The 27767-nt window shown below is 44.1% G+C and overlaps 3 protein-coding genes across 5 annotated transcripts in view; 2 read left to right on the top strand and 1 right to left on the bottom strand.

Moving 5' to 3' along the window:
- Window positions 1-20891, top strand: part of LOC121567905 (vacuolar protein sorting-associated protein 53 homolog) — a 34298-nt gene extending 13407 nt beyond the window's left edge. For both annotated transcript variants that reach the window (XM_041878272.2, XM_041878273.2), the window contains 15 exons: window positions 1059-1137; window positions 1293-1436; window positions 4777-4919; window positions 8586-8727; window positions 8829-8924; window positions 9161-9255; window positions 10277-10519; window positions 11496-11643; window positions 11766-11848; window positions 11954-12032; window positions 12140-12288; window positions 12426-12495; window positions 12665-12802; window positions 20027-20131; window positions 20395-20891. In XM_041878272.2, coding sequence (XP_041734206.1) covers window positions 1059-1137; window positions 1293-1436; window positions 4777-4919; window positions 8586-8727; window positions 8829-8924; window positions 9161-9255; window positions 10277-10519; window positions 11496-11643; window positions 11766-11848; window positions 11954-12032; window positions 12140-12288; window positions 12426-12495; window positions 12665-12802; window positions 20027-20131; window positions 20395-20565 — 1885 coding nt within the window. In that variant the 3' untranslated portion in view covers window positions 20566-20891. The remainder of the gene's footprint in view (window positions 1-1058; window positions 1138-1292; window positions 1437-4776; window positions 4920-8585; window positions 8728-8828; window positions 8925-9160; window positions 9256-10276; window positions 10520-11495; window positions 11644-11765; window positions 11849-11953; window positions 12033-12139; window positions 12289-12425; window positions 12496-12664; window positions 12803-20026; window positions 20132-20394) is intronic.
- A 1087-nt stretch (window positions 20892-21978) lies between these two features.
- Window positions 21979-25556, top strand: rflnb (refilin B). Of its 2 annotated transcripts, none has more exons than XM_041878271.2 (3): window positions 21979-23699; window positions 23957-24051; window positions 24425-25556. In XM_041878271.2, the coding sequence occupies exons 1-3, from the start codon at window positions 23502-23504 to the stop codon at window positions 24690-24692; spliced, it is 561 nt and encodes a 186-aa protein (XP_041734205.1). In that variant the 5' UTR covers window positions 21979-23501; the 3' UTR covers window positions 24693-25556. The 2 variants fall into 2 exon arrangements, with proteins under 2 accessions (XP_041734205.1, XP_041734204.1); XM_041878270.2 differs by having other exon boundaries at window positions 24396-25556.
- Window positions 25557-25792: 236 nt separating this feature from the next.
- On the bottom strand, window positions 25793-27344 carry LOC121568375 (protein LIAT1). Its single transcript, XM_041878923.1, has 2 exons — window positions 26961-27344; window positions 25793-26236 (listed from the first exon to the last, which is right to left on the bottom strand). Exons 1-2 carry the CDS (start codon window positions 27145-27147, stop codon window positions 25830-25832), a joined length of 594 nt encoding a protein of 197 aa, XP_041734857.1. The 5' UTR covers window positions 27148-27344; the 3' UTR covers window positions 25793-25829.
- Window positions 27345-27767: the final 423 nt, after the last annotated feature.

The raw sequence follows: 27767 nt of genomic DNA, 5'->3' as shown, positions 1-27767 counted from the left end.
CTCCGGCTGGGTGTGTTTGAGAGAGTGTCTTTGTGTGTGTGTGTGTGTGTGTGTGTGTGTGTGTGTGTGCGTGGCGTGCCAGAGAGGAAAAGTGTGTTTGAGAGAGTGAGAGTGTTTCTGTGTGTGTGTGTATGCGTGTGTGGTCTTGTGTGTGTGATTGAAAAAGTAGGCCTTTGTCCTCCCTCTTCTTTCCCCTTCACAGGAACAGTTCTGGGGTGTGTTAAGCACTAGTCCAGACCCATACCAGAGTAAGGTCTGTGATCAGCCCTCAACCCAGCTAGTCCCTGTGTCTCTCTGGCCGGGGGAGCTAGCTAGGCTATCTGCTCTGTTTGCTTTGGAGTGGATGATAAAAACAAGAATTTAGGAGAGTAAGGAAGTGTGTTTGTGTGTGTGTGTGTGGGAGGGGTCATTTAATGTTTTTTTCTTCCATAAACTTTTATGTTTATCCAGACTTGTGTGTGTGTTTCCAATGTCCATCAAAGCCACCCACACACTCTCTGACCACACTGCTTTGTTATCTGGAAAAGGGTAAATGGGAAATACGGAACACAGAGTCTTCAGAAGAAATTGACAAACATACGGATGGATGACCAGACAGAGGGACAGCTGTAGCGTGGGTCTGACTGATTGTCAGGTGCATCTGCAGGGCACTGCCTTCCCTGTGGCATGGCATCCATCTTGTTTTATTCTGGAAGGTCTTCTTGTTGCTCTAGGATTGGACTCAAAATGCCCCACCAGATTCACTCTTCACATTAGGCCAGTGGTTCTAGTTCTCACCATGGAACTATGTGCTGTACTGTGTGACCCAATAAACACTTCTGGAATTTCTCTGACCCAATGAGTAAACAAAACCACTGGCCCAAGTCATGCCAGTTTTGCCACAGCCCGAAACCAGTCAGTCACAACTTACCAGTGGGTCCCTGTCAACCTAGCTACCATTTGGGAAACCGTTTCATTATGAAAATATCTACTGTTATGCTACACCAGCTCTAAACCCAGCTCCAGCTTTCATGATCAATGTTTTCTCAATGTTTCTCCACTGTTTGTGTTATCCACAGGGTGAAAGCGGCCCAAAGCGAGCTGGGGACTCAGATCCTGGCAGACTTCGAAGAGGCCTTCCCCACACAGGGGTCAAAGGTGAACTATGAATGCCTTGTGTGCTGTCATATGTGCTCCATTAAACAATTGTATGTGTATATGTATGACTATACATTATATAATGTATTTAATGTATTTTTTAATTGTATGTGTGTTAACCCAAGGTATTTTGTGTGTGTACTCTATATCCCCAGAGAGCAGGGGGACCCAGTAATGTTCTGAGGGATGCCTGTCTGGTGGCCAACGTCTTGGACCCTCGCATCAAACAGGAGATCATCAAGAAGTTCATCAGACAGCACCTCTCTGAGTACATGGTGCTCTTCCAGGAGAACCAGGATGTAAGTTTGTTTATTGTACTGCTAAGCATTAAAGTAGAACTGACAGCGTTTTAGCAACAAAATCTTATTAAAATCTGTTCATGTACACCCCCAGGAAGAATTTAATTTTCTGACCAGCGAGCACTTAGATATGGTCATTTTCACGTTTTCATAAATTAATAGAATGTTTGGGAATGACGTATAGAAAGGCATTTGTGAAAGTTGAAGTCGGAAGTTTACATACACCTTAGCCAAATACATTTAAACTCAGTTTTTCACAATTCCTGACATTTAATCCTAGTAAAAATTCCCTGTCTTAGGTCAGTTAGGATCACCACTTTATTTTAAGAATGTGAAATGTCAGAATAATAGTAGAGAGAATGATTTATTTCAGCTTGTATTTCTTTCAGCACATTCCCAGTGGATTAGAAGTTTATATACACTCAATTAGTATTTGCTAGCATTGCCTTTAAATTGTTTAACTTGGGTCAAACGTTTCGGTTAGCCTTCCACAAGCTTCCTACATTAAGTTGGGTGAATTTTGGCCCATTCCTCCTGACAGAGCTGGTGTAACTGAGTCAGGTTTGTAGGCCTCCTTGCTCGCACACGCTTTTTCAGTTCTGCCCACACATTTTCTCTATGATTGAGGTCAGGGCTTTGTGATGGCCACTCCAATACCTTTACTTTGTTGTCCTTAAGCCATTTTGCCACAACTTTGGAAGTATGCTTGGGGTCATTGTCCTTTTGGAAGACCATTTGCGACCAAGCTTTAACTTCCTGACTGATGTCTTGAGATGTTGCTTCAATATATCCACATCATTTTCCTTCCTCATGATGACATCTATTTTGTGAAGTGCACCAGTCTCTCCTGCAGCAAAGCACCCCCACAGCATGATGCTGCCACCCCCATGCTTCACGGTTGGGATGGTGTTCTTCGGCTTGCAAGCACCCCCCTTTTCCTCCAAACATAACGATGGTCATTATGGCCAAACAGTTCTATTTTGGTTTCATCAGACCAGAGGACATTTCTCCAAAAAGCACGATCTTTGTCCCTATGTGCAGTTGCAAACCATAGTCTGGTTTTTTTATGGCGGTTTTGGAGCAGTGGCTTCTTCCTTGCTGAGCGGCCTTTCAGGTTATGTCGATATAGGACTCGTTTTACTGTGGATATAGATACTTTTGTACCTGTTTCCTCCAGCATCTTCACAAGGTCCTTTGCTGTTATTCTGGGATTGATTTGCACTTTTCGCACCAAAGTACGTTCATCTCTAGGAGACAGAACGCGTCTCCTTCGTGAGCGGTATGACGGCTGCGTGGTCCCATGGTGTTGATACTTGCGTACTATTGTTTGTACAGATGAATGTGGTACCTTCAGGCGTTTGGAAATTGCTCCCAAGGATGAACCAGACTTGTGGAGGTCTACAATTTCTCTTCTGAGGTCTTGGCTGATTTCTTTTGATTTTCCCATGATGTCAAGCAAAGAGGCACTGAGTTTGAAGGTAGGCCTTGAAATACATCCACAGATACACCTCCAATTGACTCGAATTATGTCAATTAGCCTATCAGAAGCTTCTAAAGCCATGACATCATTTTCTGGAATTTTCCGAGCTGTTTAAAGGCACAGTCAACTTAGTGTATGTAAACTTCTGACCCACTGGAATTGTGATACAGTGAATTATAAGTGAAATAATCTGTCTGTAAACAATTGTTGGAAAAATTACTTGTGTCATGCACAAAGTAAATGTCCTAACTGACTTGCCAAAATTACAGTTTGTCAACAAGAAATTTGTGGAGTGGTTGAAAAACGAGTTTTAATAACTCCAACCTAAGTGTATGTAAACTTCCGAATTCAACTGTATAGAGTGGAAAAGCGGCCGTGCGTTTGGACAATTAATAGACACTGCAGGAAATAAAACCTAATAAAAACATCGGTCTTGTCCATGACCGGAGTCTATGCATACCGGTGCGCCATAGCCAATCAGAGCTACAGTAGGCCTATATGCAAATAAGCCATTTGCCACATGGGCCTGACATTCACTTTGAACTGGACTGTGTGTTTACAGGGTGTAGCAACAGCGCAACTTCAGATCATTAGAACGCATTTGCCAAAAGCAACAAAATACACCTGAATAGATTTCTGCAAATGTGTAAATACCATGGGTGTCCTCTTATATTAGGGAACTTCACACATCCTATTGATCAAACAACCACGAAAAGGTAGGCTATCTCTACCTCAGTTGCCTATGCACATCAACAAGATCAACAACTAATGCTAGCCAGAGCGAGATGAGCTAAAATCTAATGAGGGAACATTAGGTAAACCTTCTCAAACTTTTTAGCTAGTTGGCTGTCAAAATTGCACTGATTAACGATGGGGAATAGTACCCTGCTCATCCTTCTGCAGCTTGCCTGCCAATGCATGCTTTTTCCAACTCATGTTTTGACAACTGATTGGGAACTTGAGAGATCCTTGATGAAAACCTGCTCCAGAGTGCTCAGGACCTCAGACTGGGGCGACGGTTCAACTTCCAACAGGATAATGACCCTAAGCACACAGCCAAGACAATGCATGATTGGCTTCGGGACAGGTCTCTGAATGTCCTTGAGTGGCCCAGCCAGAGCCCGGACTTGAACTCGATCGAACATCTCTGGAGAGACCTGAAAATAGCTGCGCAGCGACGCTCCCCATCAACCTGACACCTGAGCTTGAGAGGATCTGCAGAGAAGAATGGGAGAAAGTCCCCAAATACAGGTGTGCCAAGCTTGTAGCGTCATACCCAGGAAGACCCGAGGTTGTAATCTGCCAAACGTACTTCAACAAAGTACTGAGGAAAGGGTCTGAATACTTATGTAAATGTGATATTTCCTGTTTGCTTTGACCTTATGGGGTATTGTGTGTAGATTGATGAGGGGAAAATAACAATTTAATCAATTTTAGAATAAGGCTGTAACGTAACAAAATGTGGAAAAAGTCAAGGGGTCTGAATACTTTCCCAATGCACTATAGATGACGCAATTATTGACTCATTTATACTCGCTTGTGTGTCCTATTGGGCCTTCGGGCCTTGTTTGACACGTGCGCTAGCCTATTAGCCACGTTATGACTGACTTGTGATCATTTCCCTTGCTAATTTGAATGTATTGACATTCCCAGCCTTAGTTACAGTCGTCCGTTTTTGTTGAAGATACTGTAGATTATGGTCATTTTTGTTGTTGTTTTTTTACATCCCAGTATTTCTTCCTTTGTAGATCATGTGAATCATGATTGAGATGTACATTGACTGATCTTTAATAATGCTAGTGTTGTGACAGTATGTGGACCACCCACCTGTAAGTGTGTATGTCCACTGGCCTGACTCAGGTAGCTTGGCTGGATAAGATTGACCGGCGCTACGCCTGGATTAAGCGTCAGCTAGTGGATTATGAGGAGAAGTACGGACGCATGTTCCCTGAAGAGTGGTGTATGACCGAACGCATCGCTGTGGAGTTCTGCCACATCACCAGGTACACACACACACTCTGTGCTGGAAACTGATGAGACAGCCAGTGCCTCACTGTCAACACATTCTATCAACTGTTGTAATAGTTGTGCTCCTCTATCATCCCCTAATAAAAAGTATGAGCTGGAGCACACCCAGATACAATTATTTTGTGTGGCGGAGCTGACTAACGGCTAATAAAATGTAAGCTATCAAAAATAAATAAAGAGAGTCGCACACTCTATATATACACAGTACCAGTTAAAAGTTTGGACACACCTACTCATTCCAGGGTTTTTCTTTAATTTTACTATTTTATACATTGTAAAATAATAGTGAAGACATCGAAACTATGAAAGAACACATATGGAATCATGTAGTAACCAAAAAAGTGTTAAACAAATCAAAATACATTTTATATTTGAGGTTCTTCAAAGTAGCCACCCTTTGCCTTGATGACAGCTTTGCACACTCTTGGCATTCTCTCAACCAGCTTCATGAGGTAGTCACCTGGAATGCATTTCAATTAACAGGTGTGCCTTGTTAAAAGTTAATTTGTGGAATTTCTTTCCTCCTTAATGCGTTTGAGCCAATCAGTTGTTTTGTGAGAAGGTTGGGGTGGGTGGGGGGGGTAGCCCTATTTGGTAAAAGACCAAGTCCATATTATGGCAAGAACAGCTCAAATAAACAAAGAGAAATGACAGTCCATCATTACTTTAAGACATGAAGGTCAGTCAATCTGGAAAATTTCAAGAACTTTGAAAGTTTCTTCAGGTGCAGTCGCAAAAACCATCAAGCGCTATGAAGAAACTGGCTCTCAATTGGACCGCCACAGGAAAGGAAGACCTAGAGTTACCTCTGCTGCAGAGGATAAGTTCATAAGAGTTAACTGCACCTCAGATTGCAGCCCAAATAAATGCTTCACGGATTTCAAGTAACAGACACATCTCAACATCAACTGTTCAGAGGAGACTGCGTGAAACAGGCCTTCATGGTGAAATTGCTGCAAAGAAACCACTACGAAAGGACACCAATAAGGAGAAGAGACTTGCTTGGGCCAAGAAACACGAGCAATGGACATTAGACCGGTGGAAATCTGTCCTTTGGTCTGATGAGTCCAAATTTGAGATTTTTGGTTCCAACCGCCGTGTCTTTGTGAGACGCAGAGTAGGTGAATGGATGATCTCCGCATGTGTGGTTCCCACCGTGAAGCGTGTAGGAGGAGGTGTGATGGTGTGAGGGTGCTTTGCTGGTGACACTGTCAATTATTTATTTAGAATTCAAACACTTAACCAGCATGGCTACCACAGCATTCTGCAGCGATATGCCATCCCATCTGATTTGTGCTTAGTGGGACTATCATTTGTTTTTCAACAGGACAATGACCCAACACACCTCCTCTCCTTCAAGACTGTTGGAAAATAATTCCAGATTAAGCTGGTTGAGAGAATGCCAAGAGTGTGCAAAGCTGTCATCAAGGCAAAGGGGGGCTATTTGAAGAATATAAAAATATATTTTGATTTGTTTAACACATTTTTGTTTACTACATGACTCCATATGTGTTATTTCATAGTTTTGATGTCTTCACTATTATTCTACAATGTAGAAAATAGTAAAAATAAAGAAGAACCCTTGAATGAGTAGGTGTCCAAACTTTTGACTGGTAGTGTGTGTGTGTGTGTATGTATGTATATATATATATATATATATATATATATATATATATATATATATATATATATATATATATATATATATATATATATATATATTATTTATTTATTTATTACTGGAAGTTTATATATAAACTCAGCAAAAAAAGAAACGTCAACTGCGTTTATTTTCAGCAAACTTAACATGTGTAAATCCAGGCTCTGTCGTAGCCGGCCACGACCGGGAGACCCATGGGGCGGCGCACAATTGGCCCAGCGTCGTCCAGGGTAAGGGAGGGAATGGCCTTCAGGGATGTAGCTCAGTTGGTAGAGCATGGCGTTTGCAACGCCAGGATTGTGGGTTCGATTCCTACAGGGGGCCAGTATGAAAAATAAAAATAAATAATGTATGCACTCACTAACTGTAAGTCACTCTGGATAAGAGCGTCTGCTAAATGACTAAAAATTTAAATATTTGTATGAACATAACAAGATTCAACAACTGAGACATAAACTGAACAAGTTCCACAGACATGTGACTAACAGAAATGGAATAATGTGTCCCTGAACAAAGGGGGGGTCAAAATCAAAAGTAACAGTCAGTATCTGGTGTGGCCACCAGCTGCATTAAGTACTGCAGTGCATCTCCTCCTCATGGACTGCACCAGATTTGCCAGTTCTTGCTGTGAGATGTTACCCAACTCTTCCACCAAGGCACCTGCAAGTTCCCGGATATTTCTGGCGGGAATGACCCTAGCCCTCACCCTCCGATCCAACAGGTCCCAGTCGTGCTCAATGGGATTGAGATCTGGGCTCTTCGCTGGCCATGGCAGAACACTGACATTCCTGTCTTGCATGAAATCACGCACAGAACAAGCAGTATGGCTGGTGGCATTGTCATGCTGGAGGGTCATGTCAGGATGTCTTCCCTGTAACGCACAGCGTTGATACTGCCTGCAATGACAACAAGCTCAGTCTGATGATGCTGTGACACCGCCCCAGACCATGACGGACCCTCCACCTCCAAATCGATCCCGCTCCAGAGTACAGGCCTCGGTGTAACGCTCATTCCTTCGACGATAAACACGAATCCGACCATCACCCCTGTTGAGACAAAACCGCGACTCGTCAGTGAAGAGCAGTTTTTGCCATTCCTGTCTGGTCCAACAACTGTGGGTTTGTCCCCATAGGCGACGTTGTTGCCGGTGATGTCTGGTAAGGACCTGCCTTACAACAGACCTACAAGCCCTCAGTCCAGCCTCTCTCAGCCTATTGCGGACAGTCTGAGCACTGATGGAGGGATTGTGCGTTCCTCGTGTAACTCGGGCAGTTGTTGTTGCTATCCTGTACCTGTCCCGCAGGTGTGATGTTCGGATGTACCGATCCTGTGCAGGTGTTGTTACATGTGGTCTGCCACTGCGAGGACGATCAGCTGTCCGTCCTGTCTCCCTGTAGCGCTGTCTTAGGCGTCTCACAGTACGGACATTGCAATTTATTGCCCTGGCCACATCTGCAGTCCTCATGCCTCCTTGCAGCATGCGTAAGGCACGTTCACACAGATGAGCAGGGACCCTGGGCATCTTTCTTTTGGAGTCAGTAGAAAGGCCTCTTTAGTGTCCTAAGTTTTCATTAATGTGACCTTAATTGCCTACCGTCTGTAAGCTGTTATTGTCTTAACGACCGTTCCACAGGTGCATGTTCATTAATTGTTTATGGTTCATTGAACAAGCATGGGAAACAGTGTTTAAACCCTTTACAATGAAGATCTGTGAAGTTATTTGGATTTTTACAAATTATCTTTGAAAGACAGGGTCCTGAAAAAGGGACGTTTCTTTTTTTTCCAAGGTTATATAGGATGTGCGACTCTCTTTATTTATTTTGATAGCTCCTCTATCATCCCAACACTATTCTGTAGACAGTAGTCTTCATTAGCCTACATGAGCACTGAACTGCTATCACAATCATTCATGCTGCAATGTGACGTGTTGATGACCCTATGTGTCTGTGTGTGTGTTTTTCTGTGTCTGTGTGTCATCCAGGACGGAGCTGGCCAAAGTGATGCGGACGCGGGCCAAAGAGATTGAGGTCAAGCTTCTTCTGTTTGCCATTCAGAGGACCACCAACTTCGAGGGGCTGCTCGCCAAGCGCTTCTCTGGGTGCACCCTTACCGACTGGTCCGGGGTTAGACGCGCGCACACACACATACACACACACACACACACACACACACACAGCCACCCCCATCATTGGGCCGTCATTGCTGACTGTATTGTTGTTTTCAGGTGAAGAAGCCTGAGACACCACTGGAGTCCACCAACCCTTTCCTGGAGGATGAGGTTGGAGAAGACGTTTCAGAGATGGAGGAGGATCTGGATAGGGTAAGACATGTTTGAGATGACCCTTTGACCTGTCTGGACTTCGACCTTGATAGGCATAGGCTGACCTTCTGAGGTCATTTCCTGTGTCATGGTGACTCATGATGGGAATATCTCTAGGAGGATCTCGATAGGACCTTTTTAAGGGATGACTTTGGGGGAAAAAATACTCATCCCCAAAGACAAAAATCATGAGTAGTAACTACATCCTACATTGTTGACCATTTTCCGTTCCCCAGCCCAAGAAGCACAAGGCTCCTGACAACCCCTTCCATGGCATCATTTCCAAGTGCTTCGAGCCTCACCTCTATGTCTACATCGAGTCTCAGGACAAGTGAGTGGTTTTGTGTGTGTGTGTGCGCGCGCTTGGAGATCTGGCACAGATTTGTGTGCCCAGAACATTTCCTTTCTCTCTCATTCCCCCCCTTACTCTTCCTCTTTCTCTTTCATTCCTTCTCTTGTGTCTGTGTGTTTCTTTCTGTCTCTCTGCTGAGGCAGAAATAGTTGCTATTAGCTGCATGACCACAGACGCTGAGAAAGAGGGATTGAAAAGTGCTGCTGCGGCAGGTCGTTCTTCTCCTTCTCTTCCTCCCTCTCTCTTTACTCCTTCTCCGCTTTGTTTCTCTCTGTCTGTCTCTCTCTTTCCTCTCCCTCCCTCCCCCAGACGTGGGGTCTCCCCAGAAACAAGGCACTGTTCTGGTGCTTGTCTGTCTCGCGGCGGCCCCTAGTATTGGATCTCTGGAGTGTTTAGTGCTCATCAGTCTGACTGGAACTTACATGATCTGGCTATGGCCTCCATTCACAACAGACATGGCCAGACGATTCTACATCAGGTGTTTCCAAAGCAGCGTGTCTCAATGGAATACAACAGGAGAGAGAATAGTGACCTGATTGTTCATACAAAGTGGATTTAGTTTCTGTCCTTGGCTTCATTTCACAGTAACAGTGGGTGGGCAGGGGGTGAAGTACTAGACATTAACAGCCGTATAGACATTGAAATCAAAGGACAGTGAAGACAGCCGCAATAGAGGGAGAATCTCCTACCCTGTCTGTCTCTGCTATTTTATCATCACTGATGTGTGTGTTCGTTTAGGTGCATGTGTGGCAGGTTGGCATTTGTCATGAATATTGCTCTGGAGGCAGCTCTGCAGAGGGGTCGCTAGCTGGTACAGCCACAAAACCTAACCCTAACCACACTGCTGACCCTAATGCCAAACCCTAACCTTAAATTATTTTGACTTTGCCTAGTGTAAATCGCTCAGTTCTGCCTCCAGGGCAAGATTCATGACAATAAACGTCAAACTGCGTGTATGTACTGGGGGTCATCACTGAGCTGTGTGTGTTACTATTCTCAGGAACCTGGGGGAGATGATTGACCGTTTCGTGTCAGACTTCCGGGCGCAGGGCCCCCCCAAGGCGGGCACGGAGGACGGTGGAGCGGTGCTGCCCAGCTGTGCTGACCTGTTTGTCTACTATAAGAAGTGCATGGTGCAGTGCTCTCAGCTCAGCACAGGGGAACCTATGATTGCCCTCACCACCATCTTCCAGAAGTACCTCAGAGAGTATGCCTGGAAGATACTGTCTGGAAACCTGCCCAAGTAATTTACTACAGCCTAGCCTAATGATATGATGATCAGATTTATTTGTGATGATGTAGGTCTAGTGATTATTTAGTAAGCGTTTTTTATTAATGGCGCGCACATACTGTGTTGGGCCCTAGAACCAGCATGGCAAATTGCAGTACTTCCCAGTACGGGTTCCAGAAGGTCACTGTGTACTAATTTTTTGGATGGTTTCTGGCTTTGCTAGGAAAATATTCTGACACAGGTGGCACTATGACAACCAGTATGAACTGTGGCCTACTAGGAGCTGACTGGGACAAATGCTTCTGTCAAAGCAAGATTCAAATTCTTATGGATGATATATGCTGTCATCTGCTTCAATTCCCTTTTGATGAAGGAATCTGCCAAAGTTTGTTAATTCAGAAGAGGGATCCGTCATTCTCCGGGGTTTGTTTGATAATTCATGTGTTTAGTCGTCACTGTGTTTGATCTTCTGGGTTTGCATGTCATGTGGTGCTGGAGATGTTTACATCGCGGTGAGGCCTAATACTTAATGAGCGAAAACATCTTTGGCAACGCTGGCCACATTATAAGCCCTATTATTCACTGTGGTTGGTAGACACACGCACACACACAGACCTCTTGTGTGGCGTGATGTGTTTGTATTGTCTTGTGTAGTTTTAAAGGTGGCCCTTCTGGGGGTTGTAGCTGTGTTGTGGTTTTCCCAGAAGTTTCGGCTGTGGCGTTTTTATTAGTGAGAGGGAGGCGGTTTAGCCATGGTAACCCTGCCCCCCTGTCTGCGTCTGTGTTTATGTCTCTGGCTGTGTCTCAATGATCCAAAACTTGCTTTGAATTATAAGCTATAACTAGGGCCACGAGTTTCTCCTTGTCAGTTCACACTAGGTCCCAGAGTTTTCCCTTTAGAGCTCATGTGAGCAGACTTCTGTCTCTAATTCATGAGAAAAATAAGCTAGTTAAAACTATTGAGACTCTCTCTCTCTCGGTCTCTCAGGACTAGCAGTAATAGTGGAGGACTGACCATCAAGAGTCTGCTGCAGGAGAAGGAGGGTTCAGAGGCTGCGAAGTTCACTGTAGAGGAGCTGTGTCTCATCTGTAGCATCCTCAGTACTGCAGAGTACTGTCTGGCCACCACACAGCAGGTTAGAACACACACACACACACACACACACACACACACACACACACACACATACACATACACATACACACACACACACACACACACTTAACGTTAAACATATTCTGTGTCTGTGTGTGTCAGTTGGAGGAGAAGCTGAAGGAGAAGGTGGATAAGACCCTGGTGGAGAGAATCAACCTGACTGGAGAGATGGACACCTTCAGCAAGTACTCACCAAATCCTAACCTTCACTATTAGGGGCAACTTCTGCCAACACAAAATAATAATTGGATGAGAAGTCCATGAATGTAAACTCTCTCTCTGTCGATCAGTGTGATCTCCAACAGCATCCAGTTGCTTGTTCAGGACCTGGATGCTGCCTGTGACCCAGCTCTCACTGCCATGAGCAAGGTGGGACACCCACTGCATTCCTCTCTCCCTCTTTTCCTTACGCTGTCGTATAATATTTTCACTTTCAACCATTCTCTCACTGTCTCTCTTGGTCTCTCTCCCTCTAGATGCCATGGCAGAGTGTAGAGCATGTAGGTGACCAGAGTCCCTACGTGACGTCAGTCATCATGCACATCAAACAGAATGTCCCCATCATCAGAGATAACCTGGCCTCCACACGAAAATACTTCACCCAGTTTTGCATCAAGTTCACCAAGTGAGTTATTTTCCTCTTCACTGTTCGTCAATGTGTGTGAGGGAGAATCCCATTGACAAGAAAATTGATTTCGAGATTTTAGAGGTAATTGTCAGTTTTCAGAAATGCTACATTCTATTTTTTTTTTTACCCCTCAGCTCGTTTATTCCTAAATTCATCAACCACCTGTTCAGGTGTAAGCCTATCAGCATGGTGGGGGCTGAACAGGTAAACCTACTTACCCTTTTATTTCATTAGCCTTTATCTAAGTAGAGTTACGCTTACGGTCTTCGTAACAATACAAACGTTTTGACAATTGTTTGTTTGCTGCCTGTAGCTGATAATTCAGCTAGTTTTATTGGTAACTTAGTTTTTTTTCTTCTGCTTTGTTCTTCAGCTTCTCCTGGACACCCACTCCCTGAAGACGGTGTTGTTGGATCTGCCCTCTATAGGGTCTCAGGTGGTCCGCAAGGCCCCAGCCAGCTACACCAAGATAGTTGTGAAGGGGATGACCCGCGCTGAGATGATCCTCAAGGTGAGCCCTGTGACGCTAAAGCGTAATTCAGAGTCCACAGACGCCGAGACGCGATAGTCCGGCGTCCCATTGTGACATAGATAAGACCACCATCCACGGGGGATGCACAGCCCGACTGCGCAACTCCCCAAAATTCCCAACCAACGCAGCTCCGCAAAACAAACCCTCTATTCATTTGAATGTGTTAACAGTTGGAGAAATTGCATAAGCCGCACTGAGAATTCGAAAAGTATGAAAGCCAACAGTCCAATATTCTAGAACACTGCTAGGTGTATGCGTACACATACACATTTTGGACATGCAAAAATGTTACACTACAACCATGCTACAATGTTACACTACAACCATGCTACAATGTTACACTACAACCATGCTACAATGTTACACTACAACCATGCTACAATGTTACACTACAACCATGCTACAATGTTACACTACAACCATGCTACAATGTTACACTACAACCATGCTACAATGTTACACTACAACCATGCTACAATGTTACACTACAACCATGCTACAATGTTTGTCTTCGACCATGCTACACCGTTTCTGTACAACCACGCAACAAAGTTTCACTACAGCCACCTCTACCTAATCCTACCACTTAATTGACCCTAAAGCCTAACCTTAACCCACACCTCAAGGTTAATCCTAACCATAAACCATGCAAATCCTAGTCTTAACCTCTACCCTTTAAATACACTGGCTTGGCTAAACATGATTATAACCACTGTTCATTCCTGTGTTTTGGCATTAAACAATAGGTAACAACAATAAGACTAAATACAGGCTATTGTCTAAGTGTGTGCGGTTTGACCACAGAGCCAAGTATGACCATTGTCTGACTTGACCAGATTATCAATTTACGTTTTATTTTAGTTGAATAACTGCTTGTCTACAGGCTAATTCTTTCTCTTTAACCCCACTAAGGAAAGGGTTTTATGACAAAGTTCCCATTAAGTAGCTGAGGAATAGGAGCTGAGCTGTGCCCCTGGGTTTTAATGAGAGAGACAGGAGAGGAAGGCAGACTTTAAAACACACACACGGACATGCACGAACGGACGCGCACACACAGTGTGTCGACCTGCTGGAGCCAAGAGAGGTGTATGTGGTTAGGGAATTTTATTTTTTATTTTACCTTTATTTAACTAGGCAAGTCAGTTAAGAACAAATTCTTATTTACAATGACGGCCTACACCGGCCAAACCCGGACGAAGCTGGGCCAATTGTGCGCCGCCCTATGGGACTCCCAATCTGTCCGGTTGTGATACAGCCTGGAATCGAACCAGGGGGTCTGTAATGACGCCTCAAGCACTGAGATGCAGTGCCTTAGACCGCAGTGCCTTAGACCGCTGCGCCACTCGGAATGCAGGCATCCACGCGTATGTTCACGCAAGCAAACACACACACTTTCGGGAATGCTCACACTCATCAGACACATGTATCCTTGGCTTGTCTCTTCTACAGAGTAAACAGTCTGTGATTGGTCGACCTTGCCCCAGGGTTGGCCAATAGAATGCAGAAAGACAATGGCACGCACCTGTCTTCTCAGACAAACCCCACCTGCCCTAGAGCCTATCCCGTCACCCTACCCTAGTCCAGTTACCCTGCCCCCAAGGCTTGTGACCCAATCCCAGAGGAAATGTCCCTCACCCCCTTGTCTTCCTGACACACACACTTGACAGCCTGCCTAGAAGGAAGGCAGCCTTGATGTCTGTCTAATGGGCTTAATGGTCTGTCTTAATGGTCTGTCTTAATGGTCAACCTGGGGTCTGCTCTAATGGTCAGGCTGATCTGTTTTATTGGTCAGCCTTGGACCTGCTCTAATCATGCTACATCAGCCACAGTCATCAGAGCCATTAGGACGTCATCTATTCTGACCACAACCATTAGGACTACTGAAGATACAAGCATAGCCTCGTCTCCCTTTCTGTGTTTCTTGTCAAGGTCATATATCAGATGCTTTTATACAAAGGGACTTCTAGTTACCAGACATTCAGTATATGTGGCCCTTCTTCTCTGCTTGTGAGATAAACTTCAAACCACAAAGCAATAATTTGCCCTGAATTACACATCTTGCTTCACACATTTCTTCTATCAGCCATTAAAGACCATGCTTTAAAATGTCCAACCGCCCGCCCATAGCTCCTTGAAACAACTTCAGACATTGAAAACTGTTTAGCGGCCTCTCCTCAGTGTCGTCACCTCTGGAGTGTCGACACCCGGGAGGTGTATGGATGGTTCCACATGTGAAACACACAAGGCCGTTCGTCCTTGAGGAATGCCTTGAATATGTTTACATACATTCCCCTTTGTCTGCTGCCCATTACTGTGTGTGTGTGTGTGTGTGGAAGGCCTTGAACCGACATACAAGGCATATAGAGTTGTTCTCTTCGATCTGGCGAGCATTTCAGCCCTGGAGGTTGCGTGGTACCTAGGTGCCTCTTAGGTAATTGTTTCCATGTTGGGCCAAGCAGGGCCTACAGATGCTGAAAGTCCAGAGAAAATCATAGCCTGTGTCCCAAATGTTACCATATTTCCTATGTAGTGCACCACTTTTCACCAGAGCCCTAGTCCTTATCAATCCAAACACATACAGTGCCTTGCAAAAGTATTCAGCCCCCTTGGCGTTTTTCCTATTTTGTTGCATTACAACCTTTTAATTTAAATTGATTTTTATTTGGATTTAATGTAATGGACATACACAAAATAGTCCAAATTGGTGAAGTGGAATGAAAAAAATAACTTATCAAAAAATTCTAAAAAATAAATAAGATCTGGTGCAACCAATTACCTTAAAAAGTCACATAATTAGTTAGATTGCACACAGGTGGACTTTATTTAAGTGTCACATGATCTGTCACATGATCTCAGTGTATATATATATACACCTGTTCTGAAAGGCCCCAGAGTCTGCAACACCACTAAGCAAGGGGCACCACCAAGCAAGCGGCACCATGAAGATCAAGGAGCTCTCCAAACAGGTCAGGGACGAAGTTGTGGAAAAGTACAGACCAGGGTTGGGTTATAAAAAAATCTCTGAAACTTTGAACATCCCACGGAGCACCATTAAATCCATTATTAAAAGATTTAAAGAATATGGCACCACAACAAACCTGCCAAGAGAGGGCCGCCCACCAAATCTCACGGACCAGGCAAGGAGGGCATTAATCAGAGAGGCAACAAAGAGACCAAAGATAACCCTGAAGGAGCTGCAAAGCTCCACAGCGGAGATTGGAGTATCTGTCCATAGGACCACTTTAAGCTGTACACTCCACAGAGCTGGGAAGAGTGGCCAGAAAAAAAGCCATTGCTTAAAGAAAAAAATAAGCAAACACGTTTGGTGTTTGCCTAAAGGCATGTGGGAGACTCCCCAAACATATGGAAGAAGGTACTCTGGTCAGATGAGACTAAAATTTAGTTTTTTGGCCATCAAGGAAAACTATGTCTGGTACAAACCCAACACCTCATCGCCCCGAGAACACCGTCCCTGCAGTGAAGCATCATGCTATGGGGATGTTTTTCATCTGCAAGGACTGGGAAACTGGTCAGAATTGAAGGAATGATGGATGGCGCTAAATATAGGGAAATTCTTGAGGGAAACCTGTTTCAGTCTTCCAAAGATTTGAGACTGGGACGGAGGTTCACCTTCCAGCAGGACAATGACCCTAAGCATACTGCTAAAGAAACACTCGAGTGGTTTAAGAGGAAACATTTACATGTCTTGGAATGGCCTAGTCAAAGCCCAGACCTCAATCCAATTGAGAATCTGTGGTATGACTTAAAGATTGCTGTACACCAGCGGAACCCATCCAACTTGGAGGAGCTGGAGCAGTTTTGCCTTGAAGAATGGGCAAAAATCCCAGTGGTTAAATGTGCCAAGCTTATAGAGACGTACTCCAAGAGACTTGCAGCTGTAATTGCTGCAAAAGGTGGCTCTACAAAGTATTGACTTTGGGTGGGTGAATAGTTATGAACGCTCAAGTTCCGTTTTTTTTTACTTATTTCTCGTTTGTTTCACAATAAAAAGTGTTTTGCATCGTCAAAAGTGGTAGGCATGTTGTGTAAATCAAATGATACAAACCCCCCAAAATCAATTTTAATTCCAGGTTGTAAGGCAACAAAATAGGACAAATGCCAAGGGGGGTGAATACTTTCGCAAGCAACTGTAGGTCAGTGTGGGGCCTCAGGCCAGTATGGATGGACTATTCCTGGTCGAATGTTTGTACGATGTCCATGGATGATAAAAGTAAAGGTTATGGTGATGATTACTATGTGATAAAGTAGTTTAGACTGTTTGAGTATAATAGTTTCCAAGTGTAGACCTGTTCTGGTGAGTCTGTCTGTCTGTCTGACTCTGTCTGTAGGTTGTTTCTGTCTCTCAGGCTCAGGCAGTCCTCCTTGCCCCATAAGACGTGGCTGTTTTCCACTCTCTCAGCCCTCTAGCCACCCACCCAACCCCGGCCCTCTCCCCCACCACCAGAGCGCTCTTCTGGGGAGTGGAAATGCTTCAACACCCCTCCACCCCACCTCCTTTTAGCCTGGATGTTTTTTCTTTATTCTCTCGCTCTCTCTCTCCCCCCCTTCTCCCTCCCTTTCTTTCTCTAGTTTTTACGAGCTAATTAAAACACAGTCCCTCCAGGCTTTCCCTGGGCCTCCCTCCAGGACAGTTGCTAAGTAAATCACTCAGTCCAGAGGGGAAGGAACCTCAAGAATTCCAGACAATCCGAAGCATTCCATGTCCCGTCTCTCCTCTTTGGTTTCGCTCTCTTATACAGTGCCTTCGGAAAGTATTCAGACCCCTTTTTTTCCACATTTTGTTAGGTTACAGCCTTATTCTAAATAGATTAATCCACACACAATACCCCAATACCCCATAATGACAAAGCAAAAAAACAGGATTTTTGAATTTTTTGCAAATGTATTAAAAATAAAAAATAGTATTCAGACCCTTTACTCAGTACTTTGTTGAAGCACCTTGGGCAGCGATTACAGCCTCGAGTCTTCTTGGGTATGACGCTACAAGCTTGGCACACCTGTATTTGGGGAGTTTACCCATTCTTCTCTGCAGATCCTCTCAAGCTCAATCAGGTTGGATGGAGAGCGAGCTGCACAACTATTTTCAGGTCTCTCCAGAGATGTTAGATCGGGTTCAAGTCTGGGCTCTGGCTGGGCCACTCATGGACATTCAGAGAATTGTCCAGAAGCTATTCCTGTGTTGTCTTGTCTGTGTGCTTAGGGTCGTTGTCCTGTTGGAAGGTGAAACTTCGCTAGTCTGAGGTCCTGAGCACTCTGCATCAGGTTTTCATCAAGGATCTCTCTCTACTTTGCTCAGTTCGTCTTTCCCTCGATCCTGACTAGTCTCCCAGTCCCTGCCGCTGAAAAACATCCCCACAGCATGATGCTGCCACCACCATGCTTCACCGAAGGGATGGTGCCAGGTTTCCTCCAGAAGTGACTCTTGGCATTCAGGCCAAAGAGTTCAATCTTGGTTTCATCAGACCAGAAAATCTTGTTTCTCGTGGTTTGAGAGTCTTTAGGTGCCTTTTGGCAAACTCCAAGCGGGCTGTCATGTCCCTTTTACTGAGGAGTGGCTTCCATCTGGCCACTCTGCCAAAAAGGCTTGATTGGTGGAGTGCTGCAGAGATTGTTGTCCTTCTGGAAGGTTCTTCCATCTCCACAGAGGAACTCTGGAGCTCTGTCAGAGTGACTATCGGGTTCTTGGTCACCTCCCTGACCAAGGCCCTTCTCCCCCGATTGCTCAGTTTGGCCAGGTGGCCAGCTCTAGGAAGAGTCTTGGTGGTTCCAAACTTCTTCCATTTAAGAATGATGGAGGCCACTGTGTTCTTGGGGACCTTCAATGCTGCAGACATTTTTTGGAACCCTTTCCCAGATCTGTGCCTCAACACAATCCTGTTTCGGAGCTCTACGGACAATTGCTTCGACCTCATGGCTTGGTTTTTGCTCTGACATGCACTGTCAACTGTGGGACCTTATATAGACAGGTGGGTGCCTTTCCACATCATGTCCAATCAATTGAATTTACCACAGGTAGACTCCAACCAAGTTGTAGAAACATCTCAAGGATGGTCAATGGAAATAGGATGCACCTGAGCTCAATTTCGAGACTCATAGCAAAGGGTCTGAATACTTATCATGTAAGTAAGGTATTTCTGTTTTTTTATTTTTGATACATTAGCAAATATTTCTAAAAAACTGTTTTCTCTTTGTCATTATGGGGTATTGTGTGTAGATTGCGGAGTTTTTTAATTTTATTTAAACCATTTTAGAATAAGGCTGTAACGTAGCAAAATGTAAAAAGTCAAGGGGTCTGAATTTTTTCCGAAGACACTGTATGTATTCTGGCCCACACCCCTTAGGCACAGAGAGAGGACGGGAGGGAAAGGGAGAGGGGTTGTGTGTTGGTGAGTGAGATATGTTTTGGGTGGAGAAAAGGAGTGTTGGAGGGGGTGCAATTCCCGATTTTGATTTATTTTTTCAGTGGGATCTGTCAACCATGTTTGTCTGTCCACTCTGTAGCAAGCAACTACGATCAGTCTCAATGCTATATGAACCAGCTTTTCCTCTCTCACTTGTTTCTCTCCTTCTCCCTATCTCTCTCTTGAAAGCCAAAAATAAATCTAACCTATTTCACAGTTTCTTTTTTTACTAATCCCCATTGCGATTTGCCTAAACTTTCAATCTCTCATTATAGCCCCAAATAATGACCAGTGAGGCTAATTCCCATCCACCCATGCATGGAGTACTTGGTGTGTAAAAAGAGTAGGGGTCGGGTCTCCTAAATATAGCCTTTCAGTAATATAGCCCAACAGTGGAGTCAGTGGTTGCATCTGAAATGGCTCCCTATTCCCTATATAGTGCACTACTTTTGACCAAATCCCATAGGGCTCTTGTCAAAAGTAGTGCACTATATAGGGAATAGAATGCAATTTTGGATGTAGTCAGTGTAATGTTGGGGCTTTGTTTGCAGCTTTAACCACTTGCACAATGTCTGGTCTGATAGTTGACTGACTCTGGGGCCTGTTTGTTTTTACGGGCCGCACACACTTACCATGCACATGCACACACACACAGAGTTTATGAATCTTGGTCGTTCCATCATAGCTCTTGGGAACGGGGGGGATCTAAAAACCCCATGCTGCGCTTCAGTATTGAGATGTGAATGTATGAGCAACCACTGATGTCTACCCCCCCCCACAGGTGGTCATGGCCCCCCATGAACCCGCCGTGGTTTTTGTGGATAACTACATCAAGCTCCTTGCTGATGGGAACCCAGAGACCTTCCAGAAAACTCTGGATATGAAGGTAAGGGCCACTTCGGTGTGGTCCACGTGTTTTGTTTCTCTCAATGATGTCACCTGTTTTCAACCGTTATTTCCTACTTCCTCTGGCTGTTGTCTTGTTCTCTCTTGTTGTTTCCTCTGGCAATAACTGGTGTGTGTGTGTGTGTGTGTGTGTGTGTGTGTGTGTGTGTGTGTGTGTGTGTGTGTGTGTGTGTGTGTGTGTGTGTGTGTGTGTGTGTGTGTGTGTGTGTGTGTGTGTGTGTGTGTGTGTGTGTGTGTGTGTAGGGGTTGAAGCGCAGTGAGCAGAGCAGCATGTTGGAGCTCTTCAGACAGAGGTTACCCACTCCACCATCAGGGGCCGACGGAGGCCCCTCTCTCTCCTTCAGCACCCCCACCCCCGAGCAGGAGAACTCGCGCATACGCAAACTGGAGAAGCTCATCAAGAAGAGACTCTGAGCGTGCACACACTCACACACATCACCATACCACACACACAAATTATTCCAGTAATTCATCTCAAATACTTTTTCCTGCTCTGTTCAATCATAACGGAGAATTGCAGGCAGAGTAAAGACATGATTGTCTCATTTTTGTTAGGCGCATTAATATGACCCTCATGATTTCAAAGTCAACTGTCAGATTATGAAGAAATGTCCTCAGCTGCAGTAAGCTGTTGGCACATACGACTTATTTACTTCTGTATTTCTTTTCTGCTTCTCTTTTTATGACACTAAATACCCGAGCTTTGTAAATGTCATTAAATGTAGACTATATCATACACACTATGCCTTTTAGCAAAATGTGTTTGCACTTAAAAAGACTGAGCTACTAACTAAAAACGGCTTTAGGAGCAATTTGCTGCCGCTTTGGCACCTATCCTCCCAGTCCCAGACAGAACAAGGAACTTCAATGCGTTTTGAAGCTAACATTTTCAGAATGTTCTAATGTTTTCAGAATGTTCTCCACTTCTCCAGTCCGATGTCTTTTAGTGTGTTTCTCTTGGTTCCGTGTTCAAGGGGAGGATGCAGTTAGTTAGGAGTTTGTGTATGTTTCCAGTGTCCCTCCGGGTTGATGGACCGCATCCCACCATGCATTGTTGTCTCCAGGTTCAGTGGTTAAGCCCCCAGGTCTGGGACAGAGAGGATCTTGGGATTTCCTATCTCCTCAATTAGACACGAGCCAGTTTCTGTGCTTTTTGAAAGTCCCCCATGAAATGAGAACCAGTCAAAGCCCCTGTATTCCGGGCCCCTGTATTTGACACTGACCTAGATTACCTGTCAATCATAATGAAAACTTGCCAGAAGATACCGACCCTACCGTTACGCTTGTTTACACTGAGATGCACTGGGGTCGGAACGCAATCATGGTTACATTAAGACACTGTGGAGCCAGTGCGGGAGAGAGGTCGGAAAACATACCTCAATGCAGGGATGGGATATGCCACTGTACTCCAAATTTCACCTTTATCCACACTGCTCTATCGAAAAGATTGAAATAGTGCTTGTTTTCCCGGAAAATGTCCCTTTTCGTCCTCATGCTAGTTAGCAGTAGCCACCGCAGCCATTTTTATTTTTTGGAATGGCACGTTGCGTTGAACAACAAAGGAGGTAATTGGCTGACACTGTCATTCCAAAATGGGTGCAGTGGATACTGCTAGCTAGCATGAGGACGAAAAGGGACGTTTTCCGGAAAAACTAGCGGTATTTCAATCTTTTCGATAGAGCAGTGTATTCGATAGAGGTAAAATTTAGAGTACAGTGGCATATCCCATCCCTGCATTGAGGTACGTTTTCCGACCCATATCTCGCGCTGGCTCCACGGTGTCTTAATGTAACCATGATTGCGTTCCGACCCCAGTGCAGCTCAGTGTAAACAAGTGTAATGGTAGGGTTGGTATCGTCTGGCAAGTTTTCATTATGATTGACAGGTAATCTAGGCCTGTCAGTCTGAGGCCTGGAATAACAACAGAAAATAAAAAAGGTTTAGACAATAATTCTTAAACAGAGAACAATATAATTTTGTACAATGTATCCTTGCACAACAGTCAACATAAGTTCCTCTGTTAGACAGGGAATTACACTGAGAAGTTAGCACAATGACGCTAGTGGAGAGCAAGAATATATTATCGGAAGGAACAGATAGTTGCTTTTCATACTGTCATTGAGCTAATTATTTCTACTGTTACTTGCTTCAGATAAATTACCTATTGCATGTAACAGCAAATATTCTGGATCAGTGATCCTTTGAAGTGGTTCATATAGGGAAATGAATTATTTGGTGGTGTAGCACAACATCATAAGGATGGGGTCTGAAGAATGTGTCTAGTGTGTCAAGTATCGATTCTAAATCAGTTATGGAGCATGAACGATTGGTGTTGGATTTCGTCCTTGGAAACCATTATTATCCTGCAAATTGAAAAATGTATGTATTAATATATTAATGCTATAATGCTTTTGATTTACATATTCCTGCCTTTAGTTCATAAGAAGAAAAACATGTTACGTTGTATCGTCAGTAATAGGCTACTGTAGTAGTAACTGGTCAAAAACACGAATACAAGTTTGCCATGTTTTCCTTGTCGGAATGTTGTATCTCACACACCGCTCTCTGTCCGAGTCCATGGGTGTAATCATTAGTCCAAACAAAAAGTGTTTCTATTGGACAAATTCAGATAGGTCCCTCCCTGTTTCTTTCAGTTCGCTCCCGTTTAAGAAACGTTTTCAACAGAATCGGCCCAGTTGAGGTTAACATTTTACAAGGGTGTTTTTGTTCGGTGGGAGGGCAGAAGGAGAGTTCCCATGTTTCGTTTTGTTGCCTTTCATTTCCCCTCCAATCAGAGGTGAGGGTGCGTTTTAAAAGCCGTTTCCCTTTCTCTATTTCACTGCAAAAACAATGAAACCCTTTGAAGGGAGAGAAATTTGAAGACAGGCGGGACAATCCTCAGTTCCTTCCCCTGTGTTCTTTTATACTTCAGTGCCTGTGACACATAGCTTGATTTCACTATTTTGTCAACTTCAAAGCAACAACGATTTATATTGAATCTCTTAGCCGCCCCCCAAAAAATGTGAAGGGCAAAAACATTTTGGGGGAGAAATGACTTATTCGTTCGTTGACTTATGGAGGATTTAAATAGCATATTGTAAAATTTGTTTAGAAACGCTGTGGGTTACCGACAGTCGTGAACCGTAGCCTATTGCCAAGCAAGAGAAGTTAATGCAAGCCAATTGCCGTCTGCCGACTTGCTTGACCATTGGGAAATTACCCGACGTGGATGATCCGTTGTATTCAAGGAAAGACGCCTCTACGAATTGGAAATCAATTTTACCTACAGTTCTGAAAACTCATCACGCAGCAGGGGTCGTTTATTATTTATTGAATTTTTTTGTAAAGCAATGGTGGGCAGACTAAACTTGCTGAATGTATGTGACGACGAGCCATTGGACATGAGCTGCAAAGCCGAGCGGGGACTTGACAGCCCGGACTCCGGATTACCACCCAGCCCCAGTCCGAGCCACTGGCTGCTGCCTGACTGTGGGGATAAAGGTGCCATAAACCCGGTGTCTGAAGACGAGAGGAGAGGGTCGTACTTGGTACGTAGGCTGTCGCACGTTTTACTACTATTGTTACAATTTCATAACGGGATGTTAGCATTTACTGTAAGGCAAAGTTAAAACATTGTTAACGAAATATTTAGCCTCTGAATACGTTTTCCTGCATGGCCCATTGTGAATCTGGGTCATGTCAATAGTAAATTGGGTCAGTAGCCCAAGCCAATCACGTTCGCCACCTCCACCAAATATTGTCTCCTTATGTGAGTGCTGACTGTGTCGGCTGACTTTGCTTGCAGGTTCCAATTTTATCGATTGGATCTGTTCCTCAGCTGCACACGTTGTCCTACGGGGAGGGCATAGAACTTGATCCACTACCGCCAAAGGAAATACGGTATGCTGTTTTAAATGACTGCATTTAGGCTGTGAATGTTTGTGTGGTTTGAAATTGGCTTAGCACTGTCCACTGTGTGCTGCATATGCCTCACTATTGGTATAAATACCATTAAAGAAATGTGGTGGACCACAGATCAAATGTAGTAGTTACTTTTTTTATTATTATTTTATTTTTACTTCTGTCAGCCTGTGTGTAGTCAGCCTGTGTGTATGCCTCCTGTAGCCAAGTGTCTATTTCTTGGAGGTTTGCAGTGCTTGAAGCCTTGCCACATTCCAGTCCTAAAACGATATCTAGCTGAACATGTAGTGAAATGACACTTGCCCAAACGTTGTCATTCCTAGATACACGTCGTCTGTCCACTATGATTCAGAGCGTCACTTTATCCACGACGTGGCCATGCAGCCCAGAGGCCTGGGTCTGGAGCACTGCAGCCAGACAGTCCTGGCTGTCCCTCACAGCACCTGGAGACACTACAAGACCCAGCTAGACCTCCAGCCTCGCCAGCGGGCCCAGCGCTTCCAGAGCACCACCATCGTCTACCCCAAGCACGCTCGCACCATCTACACCACAGAGCTGAGCTACGACAGCCGCCGGCTATCCAGGAGATTCTTGTCGAGCGTGGAGCTGGAAGCTGCTGACCGGAGTAGGCTACCCCAGTGAGGTTAGGGGAAGGCTGGGCACGGCCTGAGGGAGGGGTCCCTGGGGCCCAACCATCCACCAGGCTGACACCAACCATGGACCCAGGTTACACAGTCTATTAGTTTAGATTGGAAAGCATCGTAGCCCACGGAGTTGTCAAATTACTGTCTATGACTGGGCTTTAAAATGTCTCGTCAAATCACGGTATTATGGGGTATTTGTTGCACAACGTTACATACCACAAGCAGAATATATTAGCCTGGATAGTGTAACACTGAGCCATGTATAGAGATGTATGATCCTGGTGTAACACCAAACCCCAACTTAGTCTTGCCTAAACAAACATTGTCATCTACTGTAAGTATGGTCATGGAGCAGAAAGCCACAGCTTTTTTCATATTGTGTAAAAGAGTTGCAAATTACAGCAAGTTCTGTGTTGAACGTTGGGACATGTTTTCCACAGATCATTGCGAATTGAGGAAATTGGTATTAGTTGGTAATGAGTAGCGAGAGATGATCCAATGTGTCATTATTGTTTTCAGTTATAAAGTTTTAGCATTTTCCTGATAGTGAAGTCTTGTTTTTACTAACACCTCATGGACTGTCCATCAATGGTTCATTATCGTCGCCTTTCCTCTTCTGGTTGCTTCTAGAGGTTTCATTTTGTTATGTATTTATTTGATGCTCATCAACTCCTTTTGGTAGCCTATTAGTAATACACAGGTATCTTCCAATAATACACATCTAGAGGACCTGAACTGTCTTGAGATACCCAAAGTGCCTTATTGAAGTAAAATGATATTGCTTTTAAAGCTCTGTTTTTATAGTGTCTGTTTGAAATAAAGACAAACTGTCTTATATCAGATTTGAGAAGTGTTACAATTATTTGATGTTATGTACTCCAAATCCATACGTTAATTCAAAGTAGTCTTATCAGGATTTTATTTTGATTATCAATTAGGGATGTGCCTTTTTAAATAGCCACTACCGGAGTAGAGCTACAACTTCAGTACAATTATAATGTTCCACCATCTCAGATTGAGACAACTATGCCACCTGCAGGATAGAGAAGGTGCTGCACATACTGTATAACTGCACATAAAACTACAGATTTATTAGTGTGAAAACAGCCCCACCTAGATGTGGTGTGTAATGACACCACTGCTCTCCAAGTGTCCCTTGAACAGGCCCAAGTAGTCCATCACCCCCTGCTGTGAGGCCAGGTAGCGTTTCCTCCGGTTGGCCTTGTACACCTCTATCCTCTTTTCCTCGGCCACCGGATCCTCCAGAACTCCGTCCCACCTCAGGCTCTCCCTGGCTGGGTTGGCCTGGTCCCCTGACAGTGGGGCTTGGAGGGTACCAGCGTCTGGGCCTGTCAACGTTTTTTCCTCGTGTTTCATTGCCTCTCGCTGGGATTTATTGGTGCGGAGGCTGATCAGACTCCTGGCTTTGGTCTTTTTGCCGTTGGAGCCCTTCAGGGTGGGTTTGGACCATGTGGAGGAGCCTTTGACGACCTGCTGCTGCTCAGTGTTGAGTTTATCTGCTGTGATTGCAGGCCGGCAAAGTGGGGATAAATTACAGGTTAATCTTAATTTGATACCCAAGTGTTTTGATTTCACAACAATATCACTCAACACATTCACCCCTTGCAGGTGATTAAAGGGTCACTTTAGGCTCTCTTTCACATGTTGTCCCTTTTTAGCGACAAGGCAGGCATCAGTGCTTTTCAAAAATATACGAAGCTATAAGCTATTCATTGTTTATTAAAGGTGCAATATGGAGAAATTGCTCTGCCATTTCCTTTTTACTTAAATTCTAAAAGTTCACCTAATTTCCGTTTGACAAAACAAATGTATAGTGTTGATAATCATTGTCCATCTAAACTGCTGTGAAATATCAATAACCAAAAATATTGTAATTTCAGCTGTTTGAAGCTGGTGTACAAAACTAAAAGTAAAACAGAAATGGCGCACATAGAACAGATCTACTGCTTTATTTTTTTTAACCTTTAATTTATCAGGGAGTCTAAGACTTGCTTTTAATGAGAATGACAGATTTATAACTCACACTTCTATGCGAATTTGGTTGGGTCGACCAAAAAGTTACATATATTGCAGCTTTAACAAAATCTATGACAAAAACATAAACAAAGGATCCGTGTTGGGGTTACTATGATAACGTTATGGTAAAACAGTTGTGGGTAGGCCTATAGGCCTACGCTAGGCATTTAAAACTAGATTTTGTGAGCATCACCAAAACAAACCAACCTGCTGCATCATCGGAGTTTGAAGGCGAGCTCGGTCCTCTTCTCGTTGATCTACTCTTCTTTTTATCTTTTGTTTTGTGCTTTCTCGTCTTTTTCTTTCGCTTGCTGTCATTTGTAACGCTCACGTTGGTAGACATCAAAGCATCTTTACTCCATACCGCCGTATCAACGTTTCTGCTGTGGTTCATTCTCTACCGCCGACGCTTGGGCTAACTAGATAAACCATCAAACTATTGATCGTTTATACATTGTGTGTCAACTGCTTTATATCGAAGCATACATAGGCCTACACTTTATAACACTGTTACACCGGCGTGATGAATTGAAAAACGAGAACTTCATCAGCTACTTTTGAAGGTGTGCACTCCGAACGTGAGTAACTAAGTGTCGCAGTAATTGGTTACTGTAGCAACAATGAACAACATTGGTTACTCAAATCAAATTGTATTTGTCACATGCGCCGAATACAACCGGTGTAGAACTTACCGTGAAATGCTTACTTACAAGCCCTTAACCAACAATGCAGTTCAAGAAATAGAGTTATTTAAATATTTACAAAATAAAATAAAAAGTAACACAATAAAATTACATCACAATAACGAGGCTATATACAGGGGGTACCGGTCCCGAGGCAATGTGTGGGGGTACAGGTTAGTTGAGGTAGTTTGTACATGTAGGTTGGGGTAAAGTGACTGCATAGATAATAAACAGCTAGTAGCAGCAGTGTAAAAACTCAATGTGTCATTTGGGGGGGTCAATGTAAATAGACAGGGTGGCCATTTCATTAATTGTTCAGCACTCTTATAGC

Source organism: Coregonus clupeaformis, chromosome 6 (genome assembly GCF_020615455.1).
Source record: "Coregonus clupeaformis isolate EN_2021a chromosome 6, ASM2061545v1, whole genome shotgun sequence".
NCBI classification, from domain to species: Eukaryota; Metazoa; Chordata; class Actinopteri; order Salmoniformes; family Salmonidae; genus Coregonus; species Coregonus clupeaformis.
This window is presented reverse-complemented; position numbering and strand designations above follow the sequence as displayed.